General features: G+C 55.3%; 3 protein-coding genes across 10 annotated transcripts; 2 read left to right on the top strand and 1 right to left on the bottom strand.

Moving 5' to 3' along the window:
- Positions 1-92: 92 nt before the first annotated feature.
- Positions 93-3,773, bottom strand: LOC144205942 (G-protein coupled receptor family C group 6 member A-like). The gene is made up of 6 exons (XM_077730578.1): positions 3,335-3,773; positions 2,949-3,243; positions 1,647-2,462; positions 1,364-1,570; positions 1,162-1,285; positions 93-1,099 (listed from the first exon to the last, which is right to left on the bottom strand). The coding sequence occupies exons 1-6, from the start codon at positions 3,556-3,558 to the stop codon at positions 174-176; spliced, it is 2,592 nt and encodes an 863-aa protein (XP_077586704.1). The 5' UTR covers positions 3,559-3,773; the 3' UTR covers positions 93-173.
- LOC144205944 (uncharacterized) lies at positions 2,514-8,479 on the top strand. Of its 7 annotated transcripts, none has more exons than XM_077730582.1 (12): positions 2,514-4,323; positions 4,420-4,998; positions 5,241-5,366; positions 5,483-5,602; positions 5,679-5,798; positions 5,898-6,017; positions 6,127-6,246; positions 6,324-6,443; positions 6,524-6,643; positions 6,779-6,898; positions 7,147-7,298; positions 7,584-7,685. In XM_077730582.1, exons 1-11 carry the CDS (start codon positions 4,071-4,073, stop codon positions 7,257-7,259), a joined length of 1,911 nt encoding a protein of 636 aa, XP_077586708.1. In that variant the 5' UTR covers positions 2,514-4,070; the 3' UTR covers positions 7,260-7,298; positions 7,584-7,685. The 7 variants fall into 7 exon arrangements, 5 of the variants coding, with proteins under 5 accessions (XP_077586708.1, XP_077586710.1, XP_077586707.1 ...); XM_077730584.1 differs by having other exon boundaries at positions 7,147-7,202; positions 7,584-7,677; XM_077730580.1 differs by lacking the exon at positions 7,147-7,298 and adding an exon at positions 7,820-8,479 and having other exon boundaries at positions 2,515-4,323.
- Positions 8,480-8,595: 116 nt separating this feature from the next.
- On the top strand, positions 8,596-17,731 carry wdr35 (WD repeat domain 35). Of its 2 annotated transcripts, XM_077730576.1 has the most exons (29): positions 8,596-8,712; positions 9,556-9,624; positions 9,729-9,846; positions 10,251-10,322; positions 10,397-10,489; positions 10,557-10,685; positions 10,801-10,934; positions 11,300-11,465; positions 11,574-11,719; positions 11,852-11,977; positions 12,139-12,324; positions 12,519-12,554; positions 12,628-12,688; positions 12,981-13,125; positions 13,480-13,549; positions 13,628-13,681; positions 13,922-14,028; positions 14,144-14,363; positions 14,518-14,598; positions 14,709-14,845; positions 14,960-15,163; positions 15,261-15,407; positions 15,520-15,652; positions 15,727-15,837; positions 15,982-16,146; positions 16,221-16,361; positions 16,453-16,609; positions 16,753-16,993; positions 17,066-17,731. In XM_077730576.1, exons 2-29 carry the CDS (start codon positions 9,601-9,603, stop codon positions 17,214-17,216), a joined length of 3,555 nt encoding a protein of 1,184 aa, XP_077586702.1. In that variant the 5' UTR covers positions 8,596-8,712; positions 9,556-9,600; the 3' UTR covers positions 17,217-17,731. The 2 variants fall into 2 exon arrangements, with proteins under 2 accessions (XP_077586702.1, XP_077586703.1); XM_077730577.1 differs by lacking the exons at positions 8,596-8,712; positions 9,556-9,624; positions 9,729-9,846 and having other exon boundaries at positions 10,289-10,322; positions 10,588-10,685.
- Positions 17,732-18,607: the final 876 nt, after the last annotated feature.

The following is an 18,607-nucleotide window of genomic DNA, read 5'->3' as shown; positions in this document are numbered from 1 at the left end:
CACGTCGTTTCCAAGTGTGTTCACCGGAAGCCCATTTAAACCGAGCGACCTCGTCCCAACTAGAGGTGGTCTCCCACTTTCAATCCGGCTCATTTACATTTATTCATCTCGTATTGTTGACAATTATTGGAGGGATTAAAAGAGACGACGGGCGTGTAAATCCAAACGTTTGATCACTTGACCACGGAGATTCCTTTGGCCTCGTAGTGCTTGCGGACGTACTCCAGGATGGCCCTCTGCTCGTTGATTTCCTTGCGGAAGAGCATGATGTAGCACTTGGGCGCCAGGTGGCAGCAGAGCGCGCCGTAGCTGGAAATGAGAATGGCGGCGCTCTCGATGGCGTGCTTGTAGGCGCCGAACAGATTGACGTAGATGGGGATGAAGAGCGCCCACACGATCAGGTAGAGCAGCATGCCCACCGCCACCAAGCTGGCGTTCTTGTACAAGTCGGGCAGCCGCCTCCCCTGGAAGGCAAACAGGAAGGAGAGGAGGGCCAGCAGCGCGTTGTAGGCCAGCGTGGCCACGAAGAAGCCCTCGGGGCCCTTGTGGCACTCCAACAGGACGCTCCTGGACAAGTTGTTGCGGGCCGGCGCCGGCGGGGCCAGCCCCAGCCAGCAGGCGCACAGGGCCAGCTGGATCCCCGTCAGCAGGGCCACCACCAGGGCCGGCCTCCGGGCCAGCCGGGCCAGCCGGGCCGGTCGGCGGGCCGAGGCGAAGCCGCCCAAGATCTGCAGCAGGTTGGCCAGGATGCAGGAGGCGCACAGGGAGAAGGCCGTCCCGAAGAGCGGCGTGCCGGCCACGCACGAGACGGCGCCGGGCTCGCCGGGGAAGCTGAAGGTCAGGCCGAAGCAGGTCAGCAGGGCCGACAGCTCCACGAAGCACAGGGGCGAGCCCCCCACCGCCTTGACCACCGGCGTGGCCCGGTGGACGGCGAACAGGACCGCCGTCACCGCCGTGGCCAGCGCGCCCGCGGCCCCCGCCACGCTCAGGATGACGGCCAGGGGATCGGACCAGCCCAGGAAGTCCAGCTTCTTCTCCAGGCAGCGCTCCTGCCCGGGAGCCGAGTACTGGTCTTCACGGCACCGTCGGCACTCTGCGCCTGCGGGTGGGAGGGACGCTTGGCCCGGGGCAAAAGTCGGCCCGTGGTCGGCCCGTGCTCACCTCGTCCGGCGGAATACTCTCCCTGGGCGCACGGCACGCAGTCGGCGCAGCACGGCATGTGAGCCTTCTGCCTCTTGAGTTCTTGACCCGCTTTGCAGCTCTTGGAGCAGTTGTAAGCGGTCACCTGTTGGCCCATCGCCACCCACTTAGTTAGTAGGGCCGGTCCTCCGGCCGGCTCGGGCCGGTCCCCCGGCAGGCTCACCCGCACGCCGCGCATTCTCTCCACCAGGTCCGGCGGGACCGCAATCTGCCCGTTGGGCCAGTATTCGCCGATGATCCGGATGGGCCGTTTTGGGGCCGCCGTGTCCCAATGCAGAATGTCGTATCCCAGACTGGGGTCGCCGTTGGCGTCAAAGAATAAGCGGGTGGAGTCTATCGTCAAGTTGATCTTCTTTATTTCCGCCAGAAGCTGAAGAGACAAACACGTGGGCTCGAGCGGAAAATCGATTGGTCCGATAGCTCGAGGCACGGCGTCGGCGTGTTACCTCGGAGGCGCTGAAGTTGGCCTTCCTTTCACACTGGCGACGGCCGCAGCGCAGCAAGCGGCGGACGCCCTCCACGATGGCCCGCACGGCCAGGTGCACGTTGTAAGTCTCGCTCTCGTCCACGTGGCCGGCCAAGCAGCGGATGTCCACGCAGCGGCCCCCGGCCTCCGCGCCGTCCATCAAGGTGCAATTGACGTCGCCGCCGTGGGAACACAGCGGGAAGCGCGTCCCGTGGTAATCCAGGAGGCCGTCGGCGGCGCCGCCCAAGCCGCCGCCGAAGCCGGAGAGGATGTGTTCCCGGAAACCGGGCACCGGCTTCCTACTGGAGTCGAAACCAAAGAAGCGTCCGGCCCGCCGGATGCCCGGCCGGGCGGCCAGGGCGGCCGAGTTGGACCAGCTGTCGCTGGCGATCCAGGTCCGGTTGAGGCGGCGGCGCACGGCGGCCTCCAAGATGGGCTCCACGTTGCTCTTCTTGGTGAAGAGCACCACGGCCTCGGCGCCGGAGGCGTTGACGGCGTCCAGCAGTTCCCGCAGGGCCCGGCGGCTCTCCGAGCCGTTTTGGGCGAAATGGCCGGGCAGGATGCTCAGCCACTCCAGGCACACGTCTCTGCTCCGCGCGAAAAGAGAGGCCAGGCGTTCGCTGCCGTACTTGCCGTACTCGTCGTCGCTTCCCACGATGGCCACGGATTTCCAGTTGAAGAGCTCCACCAGCTGGGCGATGGCCCGGGTCTGATATTGGTCGCTGGAAATGGTTCGTAGGAAAGTGGGGAACTTGAACTTTCTGCTCAGCAGCTCGCTGCTTGACGCGTAGCTGATCTGAAAAAAAATAAATAAATAAAAAAACTCGTTAAAAACAGGCCGAGTGGATCTTTTTTTTTTATCTGGCCTGCGAGACAAAGCAAATGACACGTGGCTGTCTACTTCCTTTTTCTTGAGCAGGGCGTCGGCCCCAGGAGCCAGGGCCGCTCGCTGCACCTGATGACCATTGACTCGTCAGCAAGGTGCCAAATGGTGACAAATGGATTCAGTCGGGCGCGGGAGAGACAACAGACCGGACGAGATTCCTATGTGATTTATTGTGTGTGGCGTCCCAATAGCGGCGTAGCCATGACATTGCTAAATAACATTGGCTGCTGTGCTTTGGACCGGAAAAACGGCGCCCGCAGTGGATAATCAGAAGCACAGCGGTTTGACTTGAAGCGACAGCAAATGGCGCGTGTCTACTTTGCGTAACGGACTGGCAAATCGCCTTCCCCTTTTTCAAACAATGGAGTCGGCCGCCGAGCGGGGACGGGGGCCCACCTGGGGGACGGACTCCAGGGCCAGAATCCGCGCCACGGCGATGGAGACCTCGGAGAAACGCTCGCCGATCACCGCCGCCAATTTGGCCGGCCCCGAGAACGACCCGGGCCCGCAGCCCGGGGAGCCCGGCGGGCCCCGCAGCAGATCCAGCGTGGCCCCGAGGGCCAGGCCCACGTCACCGCACGTGTCGCGGATGTGGTATCCCAGCGTGACGTTGGGCAGGAGCCCGCGCCGGTTGACTTCTCCGATGGCGTAAATCATGGCTTGGGCTTGGAGAAACATTTGGTAGCTGTAGCTGAAAACGGACGGATGCCCAGGCGTCAGAGGCGGTCGCCCGTGGCCAGGCCGGCGCTCCGGCGACCCGCCGCTCCGACCAGCGCACTTACCGGCTGCAGGAGAGCGGTCCGGGCACGCCGGACCTGTTACTTTGGAGGTGAATTGGGAAAAGTCCTCCGATGACGACGTCGCCCGGAAGGTAGGCACTCGGCAGAGAATGCTCTTCCGTAGTCAGCGCCAACGCCAGCGCCAGCGCGGCGCCGGCCGCTATCCCGAAAAGCAACATGACCCGAAAAAACGGCACCGACGACCGTGCTGGTATATATAGCGGCATTGGTGGCGCCGCCGGCTCTAAAGTAGGAGGCGGACAAAAGGCCCGGCGCGCCCACTTCCCCTCTGGCGCATCCAATAATGCGCAAGTCCAAAAGATGCCAGTCACAGTGGCGGTGCCAATGAAAAAAACGGAGCGTCCACTTCTGAGCGAGTGAGTGTGGATCCATGTGAGCAGCCTTAAAGCAGGGCTCCATTGATTCAGCAATTGTGCTGGAATTGAAGCACTTGATGTTCGTCTGGCTTTCGTGGACTTCTGCATTGACGTTTTGTGTCCAGCAGATGTCACCATTTAACAAGGTTCGAGGAAGAGGACGAAGGGCGGACTTTTTCCCAAACCATGTTAGGCGGTCGGTCCTGTGGGAAATTTGGCACGTCTCGCAAAGGTGCCGCCCTCTCTTCTCCGATTGGCCCTCGGGTTGTGGGCCCCCGGCGGGCCCCCGGCGGGCCCGTAGCAGGCCTATTTAAGAAGCGGAGGCTCGCAGCGAAGGACCAGCCGTAAAGCCACGGGCAAAGATGAAGGTCTCGTTCCTCTGGCAAGTGGTCTGTTTCGCCGGCGTCCTGATGCCACCCGCCGCCGCCCGGGTTCACCGGCGTGGCCTTCCGGGCAACCACTCCGTGGTGGCCCCCGAGGGGGGCGCGCACCCGCCGAGCTTCCGCCTCGGGTCCGGCCAAAACGCCTCGGGGGAGGCGCGGAGGAGCGACCGCGGCGCACGGTCCCCCGGCGGCGGCTACTCGGCGCAGGAACCACGCAACCTCATCTCGGCGAGTAGGTGGTCCCACCGGGTTTAAGCGGCGTCTCGCCGAATCCCGACCCGAGATTGCCGCGGCTATCGTTGAACGGCGGCCTTTGTCTCTTTCCCAGTCACGGCGTCGTCCAACTGCCGGAACCGTCCCATCGACCTGGTCTTCATCGTGGACAGCTCTCGCAGCGTGAGGCCGGCCGAGTTCGAGAAGGCCAAGGAGTTCCTGATCGACATGGTGGACACGCTGGAGATCGGCTCGGACGCCACCCGGGTGGGCCTGGTCAATTACGCCAGCACGGTCAAGATCGAGTTCCTGTTGAACACCTACTTCGACAAGCGGGCCCTGAAAGAAGCCCTGGCCCGCGTGCAGCCGCTGGCCTCCGGCACCATGACGGGCGTGGCCATCCGGGCCGCCGTGGACAAGGCCTTCGTGCCGGAGGCGGGGGCCCGCCCCGCCTCCATGAACATCGCCAAGGTGGCCATCGTGGTGACCGACGGGAGGCCCCAGGACCAGGTGGAGGAGGTCTCGGCGGCGGCCCGGGCGGCCGGCATCGAGATCTACGCCGTGGGCGTGGACAGGGCCGACCTGATGTCCCTCCGCCTCATGGCCAGCCGGCCCCTGGAAGACCACGTCTTTTACGTGGAGACCTACGGCGTCATCGAGAAGCTGACGGGGAAATTCAGGGAGACCTTATGCGGTAAGGCGGGCGCCGCTGACGCTTCATCAAAATGGCTTGTTTCTTTTTCTTTTCCCGCTTAAAAAAGCCCGTCCAAATGGTCTTGCTTGTCTTAAAACCTTGCCGACTAATTAGGTCATTAGCCCAGTAGCGCTTGCACAGCTAACGTGTGGGACTGGCCATCCGCTAACCTCTAACGCGCCACTGCGACCGGCAAGGATGACGTGTACGTAGAATTAAGCCAATGGGAGCTTTCCTTCCAGGAGTGGACGCGTGCTCTCGCGGCCATCGCTGCCAGCAGCTCTGCGTCTCCGACCACGACGGCCAGTCGTACACGTGTCAGTGCTGGGCCGGCTACGTGCTCAACGCGGACAAGAGGACGTGCTCACGTGAGACTTCCGTTTCTGGGCGGCGTTTCCGGGCGGCGTTTCCGGGCGGCGTCTTTGGGCGCCGTTTCCGGGCGGCGGTTCCCAGGGTCCGGCTCACGCCGTCTCCCGCCAGGCAGGCCCGGACGCCTGTTCCCGCGGACACGACTGCCAGCACATTTGCGTCAACAGCGGCGACTCGTACGTGTGCAAGTGCGCCTCGGGCTACGTCCTCAACGCCGACCAAAAGTCCTGCTCGCGTAAGTAGACCCCCCCCAAATGAAAAGGCCAGTGTGGGAAACGTCCACCGGTGCCAAGGCCTTGTCTTCTCTCCAGGCGCCGACCCGTGCGCCGCCGGACACGACTGCGAGCACATCTGCGTGGACAGCGGAGACTCTTACGTCTGCAAATGCCACGCGGGATACGTATTGAACGCCGACGGAAAATCCTGCTCACGTGAGAACTTTTGTCCTTGTGGCTAGAAAAAGATGTTTGTGAGGAAATAAATGCCTTTGTTCTTCCGCCTTGCTCTGTGTAAATACAAATGTTTTGCAGGCGTGGATCCGTGCGCCAGAGGGAACGACTGCCAGCACATCTGCGTCAGCAACGGCAACTCGTACTACTGCAGATGTCAAGCGGGCTACGTGCTCAATCTGGATCAGAAAACGTGTTCACGTAAGAAACGGGGTGGAGGGGATCGGAAGGCCCGGTCACGCCTGCTCACGCCCGGTCACGCCCGCTCACGCCCGCTCACGGCTACTTCCCGGTACGTCCTTTGTTGCAGGTCCGGACGCTTGCGCCCTGGGACACAACTGCCAGCACACCTGCGTCAACAGCGGGGATTCCTACGTCTGCAAGTGTCGTCCGGGATACGTCTTGAACGCCGACGGGAGAACCTGCTCCCGTGAGGGAGCGCCGATACGTGTCAGAGCCGAGCCAGCGCTTGAGCTCTGGCCAAAGATCTGCCGCCTTTGTTCCCAGGTCCGGACGCTTGCGCCCTGGGACACCACTGCCAGCACATTTGCGTCAACAGCGGGGATTCCTACGTCTGCAAGTGCCGCGCCGGCTACCTCTTGAACGCCGACCGGCGCTCGTGCTCACGTAAGTGGGCGCACCGCCCCGTCCCGTCCCGTTCTGGCTTTTGAGGAACGGCGGCCAAAACGTGCCGGCTGTTTTCCCAGGCCCGGACGCTTGCGCCCTGGGACACGACTGCCAGCACATTTGCGTCAACGGCGGAGATTCCTACGTCTGCAAGTGCCGCGCCGGCTACCTTTTGAACGCCGACCGCAGAACGTGCTCGCGTGAGGAAAATGCAGCTTCTTATCTGGCGCCGCGGAGCTTTTGGCCACGCCGGTGCTTTTGGCCACGCCGGTGCTTTTGGCCACGCCGGTGCTTTCCTTCCCACTTTCCCTGAAAGTCTGCGCGCGCGTTCCCAGGTCCGGACGCCTGTTCGCTTGGGCACAACTGCCATCACACGTGCGTCAATAGCGGGGACTCGTACGTCTGCAAGTGCCGCGCCGGGTACCTCTTGATCGCCGACCGCAGGACGTGCTCACGTAAGCCCTCTTTTCTCCGTCTGCATTTAAAACTCTTCTCTGTGGCCCACAGCCAAAGGTCTGGTTGTAGCTGCTCTATTTCAAAGGAATTTCATCGGAAGAGCCGCTTTTCATAGGACGCTTGTATTTTTGCCATTCATTCTAAAAAAGTCAAATGGAGAGCAAGAAAGAGAGCCAGAGGAGCCAGGCATTCTTGTTCTATTTGACAGTGTGACTTTTTATCGATTTATTTTTGTTGCACTCTGCAGTCGCGAAGGAACGAGCGCTTTGGGAAGCCCCCGTCCGACGTCCAGGTCCGCCCAAGGTTCGGGCCCTCATCTCTCTGGTGGTCATTTATGGACGTTTAACCAGCGCTCCATAAATGAGTGGACACCGGGACTCTGGCGGTGTCCCCTCTTAAGTAAATCTCCAATCAAAGCGCATCTCCAAATCATCTGAAATCACCATTCTTTGCTTCGTAGCCCTCCCCGAAAGCTCCTTTCGAAGCTACATTTAACAGACAAAGAAAAGTACTACTGCTGCTCTCCATCAATCACTAGGATTTTTTAACACGTGGAACAAATTGATTTGACATTTCCATCTTGTGACTTGTGCCTCCCTCCAATGGCATCTGGCGGAAGCAAGCTTTGACTTGTGCTCTTCCGCTCTGACCGATTTTTTTTCCTCCCCGTTTGAATTGTTTCAGAGGAACTGAGAGCAGAATTAACAGAGGACGCCTGCAAGTGTGAAGCTCAGATTCTGTTCCAGAAAAAAGTGCAGTCCAGCATTCAAGAGTTGAGCAGAAGACATATCCTTTGGCCAACCTCACAACATTTGCTGACAATTGGGGAAATGTCACTTGTAAAAATGCTTTATTTAGATGGATGAAATGGGAGCCCGTTCCCCCGATGACGATGATTTTTTCCTTGACGGTTCTTCCACTGGATGACCTCACAGGGCGATTGAACCAGATTGAGGAGCAACCGCAGTATTAGGGCGGGCGCAGGATTGGTACACTTGACCCTTTGGTCACTCTGCTATGAAAGGATTGCATGAAAAAAAACAACAACTAAAAAGTAGGACACTAATAGCACTTTTGGTTTTACATTAAAACCCCCAAAGAGGTGCACGTCCCTCATTGATTTTCATCCCTGGCACGCATCAAGTGTCATCGATTTAGCAAGCAGATGATTGTTGGATTACAGCAATAAATAGTATGCAGAGAAAATGTGGGAATGAAGCTGGATCCAGACACACGTCACGTATTGAGAGGATCTCGACATGAGCGGGAATGTTCACTCGAGGCATTTCTTTTATTGATGGCTCTATAAAGCCTACACGAAAGAAAAAAAAACAAGGCTCAACATTTAGCGTTCTCCTAAGATTTGAGCAAATAGTAGCATTTTAGTACCCGGTAACTCACAAACCTGGTGCTTTAAGTATGTACTGTATTTTTTTCTGCTTTTGTCACACGCATGAGGGTTTAGCTGCTAAGATCAGAGGACTTTCTAACTATTATTCTGTATACGCAATATCTTTATGACTGTATTTTATGATGGACGTTTATTTGGTGCTTGCTGAATAAAAATGATTCAAACATTGGTCAAATGTGTATTTCTTGAGAAGGCAGCTAGTATCTTATAATATTCCATTTCCACGAAGAACTACAAGTGCAGGCGACGTTTACAACGGAGAGGAAAAACTACAACTCCCACAAAGACCGCCGCCGCGCGTCTACTGTTGTCACGGACGACGGCGGGAGCTTCATTTTCCAGCGTCAAACGTTTCGAAACAGTCAACTTTGCCCTCACATGATTAGCAATTTCGACACCCATGTAAGTATCAAAGAAGCTCGTCTGGTTTCTTTTGTGGGGGGTAGACGCACTTTGTTTTCCCACCCGCAGCTATTTGCGTGGTGCTAGCTTAGCTAGGAAAGTAGTGTTTGCTAACATATCACGACTCGGGCGGGCCGAAAGCAAAAAGGAATCCTGTTGATTTTAGTCCAACGTAGTCCCTTGACCAATTTGCTATTGCTAGCGGTGCTCGTTCCACCGTGCAATTTTCATTGAAGCTGGCTGTGCGTCGTGTTTATGTGTACCAAAACACAAGCCTTTAGTTTGCTCACCATTGGCGCTGACAATGCGCGTCATTCATGAATTCATCGAACAATAGTTGCCTGCCTACACGTTTGTACACAATGACACATTAAATATGAGCTGGTAGTAGTAGGAACAAAATGAAACATTTTCAGGCAGGGACAGTGCCAGAGTTTCTTCTCGATCGTGCTCTTCAGTCTACAGGGTTAGGGGCAAAAAAGGTAGAAAAAAATCCTTATTTAGGTTATCCATTTGGGCAAGAAAGTGTTAAGAAAGTTCCACACGTCTAAATTGATGAAAAGAAAATGACCATATATTTGTATATTTTTAGTTGGTATCACAGGAGAGAGAGAGCCCAGCCTGATTGATATTTTAGTTGTCCATCTCATTAGTTTGGGAGCAGACATTTTTCATTGGAACCCGGACTAAATGTCCAGGTTTCCATTTATTTTCACCATGTCGAATTACTCAAACAGCTCGTTGGTGCATTATCACCGATAATCGGATTAGAATGGGTTAGGATTTTTCCGAGAAGAATAATAATAATGTCTACCTACAGTTCATGTGCATTTTGTCTTTTAGTTGGTATCCGTGGTGATAGTGATTTAAAGCAGCCTTGACAATACCATGTTTATCTATCTCTACAAAAAGGTGAGCAGCCTCATATTCATAAGAAGTAGAAGAAGAAGAAAAAGAAAGAAAGAAATTCAAGCATATGGGCTTGACGAGAATGTTTATGCTCTTGTCCTTTTTAGATTGCCATCCCCAGGAGCATTCACTTGAAATGTGTCTCCTGGAACAAAGATCAAGGCTTCATCGCCTGTGGAGGCGACGACGGCCTCTTAAAAGTGCTCAAACTTGAAACGCAGACAGGTACACTCTTGCCATTTGTAAGCCACCCCACCGAGTCTTGTCGTATATAACGGGAGAATCAATGTCGGCGCGCACATTGCAACAAAAAACAAACTCCAAAAACGCCAAGTTTTTATTTTTTTTGCCCCCTGGCCTGTTACTTAAGATCCGTGTGATTGAGATTTGGCCAAACAATGGTTGACGCGCCGCCGAGGAAATCTTTTTAAAGCTCGCCGAAAGCCTTTCAGTGCTTTCCTGGTGCCTCCCAGTACGACCGGTACCGGCCTGCCGGCCGCCTCGCCCACGGCCGCTCGGACAAACAATGGGGAGATTACAATTAGGCTTTTTTTTTTCTACCCAAAGCATCGGTGCCGAAATCAGCTCATATCCCCCCCCCCCCTCCCCCTCTCTTTCTCCATCGGCAGATGACGCCAAACTTAAAGGACTTGCGGCACCCAGCAATTTATCCATGAACCAGACATTGGGGGGACACAGCGGTGAGCGCAGAGCCTCTTTCCCCGCCGTCCGGAAAATCCAAATGACACGGCGGGCAATCCCATTTCCCTTTCAGGTGCCGTCCAAGTGGTGACATGGAACGAACAGTTTGAAAAACTGACAACCAGTGACCAGAATGGACTGATCATCGTGTGGATGCTCTACAAAGGTAACGTTGGATCACGAGCCGGGAACTCCTCCTCCGGCCTTTTCTCCTACCGCCTTCTCTTCCAAAGGTGTGTGGTACGAGGAAATGATCAATAACAGGAACAAGTCGGTGGTGAGGAGCATGAGTTGGAACGCCGACGGTCAAAAGATCTGCATCGTCTACGAAGACGGGGCGGTCATAGTCGGATCCGTGGACGGTAAGCGCCCCGGATCCGTCCGTCTCGGGGACGCCGCTCGGCCCTCACGGTGGGTCGCTCGACGGGGACGCGTGCACGCCGCCGTTGACTTTGCACGCGGTCTTTCTTCCCCCAGGTAACCGCATTTGGGGAAAAGAGCTGAAAGGAAATCAGCTGGCGCATGTGGCGTGGTCTCCGGACAGCAAGATTCTGCTCTTTGGCATGGCTAGCGGGGAAGTGCACATATTTGACAATCACGGCAATTTCATAGTGAGTATAAGCAGAAGAATTGGCCGTTTTAAGTGGCGCGCACGGCACGGCACGGCAGGGCGGTGGAAGCTGAAATGTGGCACGCTCTTGTGAATTCAGCTGGCTGGCTGACACGAGCCAAAGAGTAAACACGAAGGTCAAGCAGCCTACACATTTTCTTCAAATTCAACTTTCACCTAAAACACCATGACATATTTGTCTGGTTTCTATTTTACCGAGCGGATGGGTCTGAGGGAAAACAAACCCAAACTTTTTGCCACCGGTGCAGTATGGAATTTCTTTTAATGACTCTGTGTTGGTGTTTTTTTTTACTATTAGCCAATTTCCAATGTTTTTTTTCTTGTTTTTTTTCCCCCCCCTCTCAGATGAAACTGACCATCGGCTGCCTGACCAACGTGACGGGAGCCGCCAGGATAGCGGGCATTCACTGGTACTCGGGAAGCAGGGGTTACGTGGAACCCGAGTGTCCCTGCCTGGCTATCTGTTTTCAAAACGGAAGATGTCAGGTCATGCGCCACGAGACGGACGAAAGTCAGTCGCCGGCGCCGGGATGTTTTAGTCGCCGCCGCCGCCACCGCCGGGATGTTTTTTTGTGGCCGCCATTAGCTCGCTCCAATTTTTTGGGGCATTTTCTTTCAGACCCAGTCTGTATTGACACCACGGTCAATGTGGTCAGCGTTCAGTGGAACCATTGCGGCAGTGTGCTGGCGCTGGCCGGTTCCTTCAAGGATTTCAACTCGGACGCAGAAATCAACGTGGTGCAGTTTTATACGCCCTTCGGAGAGGTGGGCCCGCCCGGCAACCTTGCCTATCCACCAATGAGTGAAATGTATACGGGCCACGTGGTCCTCAAATGTCCTTTTGAAATGTGGCGAAAGGTTGAATTTCCCATTGATCTGTGCACCACTTTTGCGCAGCACCTTCGGACGTTGAAAGTGCCGGGCAAGCAAATGAGCGGAATGGCCTGGGAAGGGGGCGGACTGCGCATGAGCCTGGCCGTCGACTCTTACATCTATTTTGCCAACATCAGACCCGATTACAAAGTATACAAATGCACTCAAATCCACATCGTCCTCATCATCTTCTTGACCCAATTGACTCACTTCATTGGACGTTTTCCATTCGAGCATTGACGAGAGTTGTCGTACCCGACAAGGCGCCAAGTCCCGTGACTTTTTCCTTTGTTTTTGTTTCTCCTTGCTAGTGGGGCTTCTGCTGCAGCACAGTGGTCTACGCTTTCACAAAGCCGGAGCGCCAGGAATACTGCGTCATCTTCTGGGACACTAAAAACAATGAGAAATTTGTCAAGTACGTCAAGAGTCTCATGTCCATCACCACGTCGGGGGACTTTTGCACTCTGGCCAGCAAGGCGGAAGACCCCCAGGCCCAGGTACGCTCTCATCTGACTGGCTTTTCTCAGCTCTATAGCTAGAAAGGAGCAGCAGCAGCTGCAGGGTGTAGTCAGTCTAAAGCAAAAGGACATATTTACTGCCAGAGGAAAGGCCGTCGGACGGACGGGTCGGGCTGCCGTTGTCCGTCCGTCGTCTGTGCGCAAGTCTCTTAAGCTTATTTCTTTCCGCCTAGGGAAACGGCCAGTCCGAGTCTGGGAGCGGCGCAAAGGTAACGTTGTGACGGTAATCTTGGATGGGACGGGTAGCTCGCAATCCGCGCGCGGCCTTTGCTTTTCTTTCAGTACGCCCTGATTTTGTGCAACTCCATCGGGACGCCGTTGGACTCCAAGTACATCGACATTTGTGAGTTGCCATTTCAAATACGCCACAATACACCTTCTCAAAGGTTAGAGAAGAAGGGGGGGGGGGGGGGGCGCCGCCGCCCGCCCACGCCTGCCCGGCGCTGGGGACCAATAGACGGCCGGTAGCGGGAGCTCCTTTGGTGCAACCCGGGGCCAATAGACGTTCCCAAATATTCAACATTCCATTTGCGGGCCCGGTGTTTGCCCACCGGCCTCGGCCAAGAAAGACTTCTTTTTTTTTATTTCTGACAAAAAAACAAACGTCCACTCATCTCCACGTTGCTTTGGCCCAGGTCCCATGTTCGTGACCATGACCAGGACTCACGTGATCGCCGCTTCCAAGGAGGCTTTCTACTTGTGGCAATACAGAGTGGCCAATAAATTAACCGCCCTGGAGATCAACCAAGTGACCAGAACCAAGAAGGAAGGGAGAGAAAGGTGGGAGTTCATTCCGTGTTTTTTTGTTTTGTTGTTGTTCTATTTCACGTGATTATTTGATGCCACGGCGGAGGTGCAGCTGGACTTGAGCTTTAGCCAGTAGGCCCGTGCCAAGACTGACAGTACACACCAAGGTGGTCACGGAAAGTTACAGGGAGGCAAGATAACCCAGCGCACGCCTCCGGTCTCAGAGTGTCCGTCCCGACTGTGAATAGAATTCATTCATCCGCTGGTCCTCCCCCGCCGTAGACGCCGACGCCGACGCAGACGGCGGCGCTCCAGACGGTCCGGGGGAAAAGTCACGTCGGTGCAAGCGTCTGTCTGACTGCTTCTCCCGCTCGCCCTCTTTTGTAGGGTCTATCACATAGACAGCAGTACCACCGGCGTCAATGACAACGGAGAAGACTTTGCCAAGGCCTTCAGCGTGAGTCCCCCCCCCCCCCAAAAAAAAGTCTACGTACGCATCCAAAGACATCAATGTCCACTGCTCTCTTCTTTGAAGGCAACCAGAGATCCCATCTGTTGTTGCACGGCCACAGATAAGACGTTGATTGTGGTAAGTGCACAAGAAACTTCCAAAGTGGCTGGCCTGCATGCCGAAAGACTACCAGATCCTAGCAAATTGACACCGCAGACTACTTCATTTTCTGACCAAATTGTCACCGCACCATGTCCAATATTTGTGAGCACACAAAGCCAGACTTTTTAGTTTCACCTTGACATCCAAGCCCGTGTGTCCCGGTGTCCCCAATTCCAAGTGACTAGCCCATTTCCCCCCCCCCATTTTGCCTTACAGGGCCGAGAATCGGGCCTCCTCCACAGATACAGCCTGCCAAATGTCCTTCTGATCCAGAAATACATGATGCACCGAGCCCACCATCTCTCTTTAAACTGCACCTCCAGGTGAACTTGAATTGCAAATGTTGCTTCCCTTCGGCCCTCGGCCGGCTGTAGAAGGCACGACTCTTTTGGCTTAGCCCCCCCCCCCCCCCCCCCCCCCATTTTGTCCTTTTGACAGTCGACTGGCCGTCATTGACATCTCGGGCGTGCTGACTTTGCTGGAAGTGGAGGTTGAGACCTCGGCGGGGGACGGCGCCGGCGCTCAGGTCTCCGTCGGGGACCCGGCCAAGTTTGAACGCAAAGATGTTTGGGACATGAAGTGGGCCAAGGACAACCCCCATCTCTTTGCCATGATGGAAAAGACCACCATGTACGTCTTCAGGAACCTGGACCCGGAGGTGAGTCACGCGTGGTCGGTGGGGGTCGCCCCGTTCAAATAGGACCACAATTGATATATATTTGGGAGAGCGTGGGATCCACCCACGCGCCCGCTTCTCCCGATTAAAAACGCCGGCATCCACGCTTAATGACGACGTCCACGTCCGAGTGCAGGAACCCATCCAGACGTCGGGATATATCTGCAACTTTGAGGACCTGGAGATCAAGTCTGTCCTGCTGGACGAAATCATGAAGGTATAAAAGGCATTTTGAAATATCTGCCGCTTTGGCTGGCTCACTCATGGTGGGGGGGGGGGGGGGGGGGGGGGGCTTTCTGGGCGCTTGGTCATTTCCCTCTTTGACAGGACCCGGAGAGCCCCAACAAAGACAACCTCATCAACTTTGAAATCCGTTCCTTGAGAGACAGCCGCGTTCTGATTGAAAAAGTGGGAATCGCAGACGCCTCGCAATTCATCGAGGATAATCCCCATCCCAGACTCTGGTAAAATCCATTGGCCGTGATGGCCGGGAAGAAAGAAAAAAAAATCAATCAATCAATCGATCGATCAATTCATCAAATCCGGATCTCCCGACCGTCGCTTCTTTTTGACGGCAGGCGTCTGCTGGCCGAGGCGGCCCTCCAGAAAGTGGACTTGAAGACGGCCGAGCAGGCCTTCGTCCGCTGCAAGGACAACCAAGGCATCGAGTTTGTCAAGCGCCTGGGGAACCTGCAGAGCGAGCCCATGAAACAGGCCGAGGTGGCGGCTTACTTCAGCCGCTTCGAGGAAGCCGAGCGCATGTACTTGGACATGGACCGAAGGTAAGGTGGGGCCGGTCGGGAGCCTACACGGCGCCGGGCAGACCCCAGAGAGCCGCCCACACCCCAGAGAGCCGCCCACTCGGAACTCCTTCCGCAGGGACCTGGCCATTAGCCTTAGGATGAAGCTGGGAGATTGGTTCCGGGTGCTCCAGTTGCTCCAAACCGGCTCCGGGGACTGCGACGACGCTCTACTGGAGCAAGCCTACAACGCCATCGGAGACTACTTTGCCGACAGACAAAAATGGTGGCCACTATTTTGCGTCCGCTGGGGTTTAGGCGAGGGCCTGGAATTGGAACTGGAATCTGAATTGGGCTTTTGGCACTTCTTACCTTTTCTCTCACTCTCCCTACGGAAGGGTCAACGCAGTGCAGTACTATCTTCAGGGCCGCCACCAGGAGAAATTGGCAGAATGCTACTACATGCTGGAGGACTACGACAGCTTGGAAAAGTTGAGCAACTCGCTTCCGGAAAATCACCCGCTTTTGCCGGTAAGACGGGCACCGCCCGGACACTGGACGGCCCACGGTAACAAATTACACCCCCCCCCCCCCATTTTCCGTAGGAGATCGGCCAGATGTTTACCACGGTGGGCATGTGCCAGCAGGCCGTGGACTCTTACCTGAAATGCAACCGGGCCAAAGCCGCCGTGGACACTTGTGTCCATCTCAACCAGGTGAGATCTGCACGGCCACCGACGTTTTAGTCCCGCTCTGGCGACCCCGCCGTGCCCAAATCCGTCGGCCGACCCCACGTCTCCCGATGTGAGGTGGTCTTGAGATGGGCCGTGGCCTCCTTTCTCCTTTCTTTCTCTGACCAGTGGAACAAAGCTGTGGAACTAGCCCGCAACCACAAAATGAAAGAGATTAAACCCCTCCTGTCCAAATATGCTTCCCATCTCCTGGAGAAGAACAAAATTCTGGAGGCGGTAGAATTGTATCAAAAGGCGCACCATTTCCTGGACGCCGCCAAGCTCATGTTTAAGGCAAGTCCTCTCTAACTCGGAAGACGCCCGGCGCCGTGTATTTATTTTTCCCGTCTTCCTTCTTCTCCTCTCAGATAGCCGACGAGGAGGCCAAGAAAAGGTCTCGGCCACTGCGGGTCAAGAAACTCTACGTGCTGGCGGCTCGTCTGGTGGAAAACCACCACGAGCAGAAGAAGACGTCGCAACAGAGTAAAGCTAAAGGGAAAAAGTCGGAGGTAGAAGAAAAAAAAACGAGAAAAAAAAACAGACTTGACTCTCGCTGACTCATATTTTTTGTTTGTTTTTTTAAACCTTCTCTGTTGTTAGGCCACCTTTGCCCTGGCCGGGCTCCTGGAGGAAGACACGGCCTCTTCGGACAATCGCATACTGGACAACGCGTGGCGTGGAGCCGAGGCCTATCACTTCTTCCTGCTGGCTCAAAGGCAGTTGTACGGAGGCTGCACGGAGAACGCCATGCACACGGGTAACCGAGGAAGCCACGGAAAGGCCGTGGATTTCAAGAAAAAACGGGGCCACAGTAACGCCTCAATTTGATCCCAGCCAAAAGAGTTGATTGTCGACCGGCCGTCCCCTCCTGCTTTTTTTTTTTTTTTTTTTTTTTTTAAGCCCTTCACCTTCGCGAGTACGAGGACATCATCCCCGCGGCGGAGATCTACTCGCTGCTGGCCGTCTGCTCGTCTTCGGGGCGGGCCTTCGGCACCTGCTCGCAGGCCTTCATCAAGCTGGAGTCGGCCGAGAGCCTGGAGCCCGAGCAGCGGCAGCTCTACGAAGACCTGGCCCTGGAGATCTTCACCAAGCACGCGCCCAAAGACGCCCACAAGTCGGAGCCGGACGCACCCCCGGACGGGTGAGGGAGAGCGTCGCCGGCCGGCAGCGCCACCCCCCTCCCATTTTCCAACACTCGGTCTTTGGCTTTCAGGACAGCCGAGAGGTTGCCCACCTGCATCGTGAGCGGTCGCCCCATCCGGGACTACCACCTGTGGATGTGCGCCGTGTGCAAGCACTGCGCCCAGAGCCACCAGATCAGCAAGTACAACTACTGCCCGCTGTGTCACAGCAGCCTGGCCTGAAACCCCACGTGGCCGATGACAAAAAAGGACGACACGGGCTGCCGCCGCCGACGGTGGTGGTGGTGGTGGTCAGCCCGCCAGCCTCGCCGGTCGGTACCAGCTTCCGGCACAGAGTCCTCCTCACCGTCCGTGTGTGGGCGGGCCTCCGGGTGCCCCGCTTTCCATACACGTCTCCGGAAAGGTGCGTGCTAGCCTAGCTGCTCCAACACTCTAAATTGCCCGAGCCTAGCTGTGCTCGGTGGGTTCGTTTTGTTTTGCCCTGCCTGCGATGAACTGGCCGCAGTCGGCTGGGATTGTAGGCTTTGACACCCCCCTGGTGGGGATAAGTGCTTCAGATAATCAAGGAAGGAATTTTCTATGAATGCCATCTGGTAAAAAAAGTACTTTGCTGCTATCTTGGGGGAAACGTGAAAGACTAAAATTCATGTTTTGTATTTATTTGTATTTTTTTAAATAGCTGTACTGTACAGGAAAATGCCCTACTATACATGGTAATTAAAGAAATTGTTTTACTATACCTGGCCGTTTTTAGGGGGAAAAACTTACTTTACTGAGTCGTTTTTTTTTAAAGAAAAAAAGGTTCCATCCCCAGTCAGTCCCGCCCTTTAGACCTGCATCACCCCCCGCACCCCCCACTATTATCATTTAGGTTGCCGTCCAGTTCATCAGCGACCGAGCTGACAAACTTGAACCAGCGGGGCTCGGGCTAAAACAAGCAGCTGACGCCAATCCACTGATTGCACTCGCAGGACACTTAGTATTGCGGAAAACTTGCACTTTATTTGTGGAATCGTTTGAAATGACGGCCTAGTCTTATGGGATGATAGGCCTTTATATTAAATCCAAAGCCTTTATTGGCATCATATACAGCTGTTTAGAACCGAATGGGTGAAATATTCAACAAAGGTGCTCTTTAATGAGTCAAAATGGTCAAAAGTATACACTTTGATGGCCCGCGTTTGAAATTGGTAAAAAAAAAAAAGTCTTGAATTGGCTCTTTACAGCTTTTTGTTTTGTCAGGCATCAAGCACAAACATAGGTGAAAAAGTTGAATGGACGGGGGTTGGGCCACTGTGGGTGGAAGGAGGGGGGAGCTTTCGGCTCAAGCCACCGTCCAGATGCGACCGACCGAGCTGACTGACAAACTTCAACCAGTGGGGGTTGGGCTGTGACAAGCAGCTGACGCCGATCCACTGATTGCACATGCAGGACACTTAATATTGCGGACAGTTTCCTCTTTAGAAGTTGAAACCGTAGCACTCAATTTTGTCCTTTTTTTTGTTTGCCCAGCCCTGTTAAATAAATGCCTAGTCTTATGGGAAGCTATGTCTTCCTTCATATGTCCAATGCTTCAATTTCTTGCTTGCTCTTCAATGGTCAAAACTTGATGG

This window comes from Stigmatopora nigra, chromosome 13 (assembly GCF_051989575.1).
Source record: "Stigmatopora nigra isolate UIUO_SnigA chromosome 13, RoL_Snig_1.1, whole genome shotgun sequence".
In the NCBI taxonomy this organism is placed as follows: Eukaryota; Metazoa; Chordata; class Actinopteri; order Syngnathiformes; family Syngnathidae; genus Stigmatopora; species Stigmatopora nigra.
This window is presented reverse-complemented; position numbering and strand designations above follow the sequence as displayed.

Excerpts from the sequence above, each read along its gene's own strand:
- LOC144205942 (XM_077730578.1), bottom strand. The coding sequence starts at position 3,558 with ATGCCGCTATATATACCAGCACGGTCGTCGGTGCCGTTTTTTCGGGTC. Across the intron at positions 1,286-1,363 it reads AGAGAATGCGCGGCGTGCGG|GTGACCGCTTACAACTGCTC; the intron begins GTGAGCCTGCCG and ends ATGGGCCAACAG. Across the intron at positions 1,100-1,161 it reads AGAGTATTCCGCCGGACGAG|GCGCAGAGTGCCGACGGTGC; the intron begins GTGAGCACGGGC and ends TCCCACCCGCAG.
- LOC144205944 (XM_077730580.1), top strand. The coding sequence starts at position 4,071 with ATGAAGGTCTCGTTCCTCTGGCAAGTGGTCTGTTTCGCCGGCGTCCTG. Across the intron at positions 6,444-6,523 it reads CGACCGGCGCTCGTGCTCAC|GCCCGGACGCTTGCGCCCTG; the intron begins GTAAGTGGGCGC and ends CTGTTTTCCCAG. Across the intron at positions 6,899-7,583 it reads CGACCGCAGGACGTGCTCAC|AGGAACTGAGAGCAGAATTA; the intron begins GTAAGCCCTCTT and ends GAATTGTTTCAG.
- wdr35 (XM_077730576.1), top strand. The coding sequence starts at position 9,601 with ATGTTTATCTATCTCTACAAAAAG. Across the intron at positions 10,935-11,299 it reads ACAATCACGGCAATTTCATA|ATGAAACTGACCATCGGCTG; the intron begins GTGAGTATAAGC and ends CCCCCCTCTCAG. Across the intron at positions 13,682-13,921 it reads CAGATAAGACGTTGATTGTG|GGCCGAGAATCGGGCCTCCT; the intron begins GTAAGTGCACAA and ends TTTGCCTTACAG.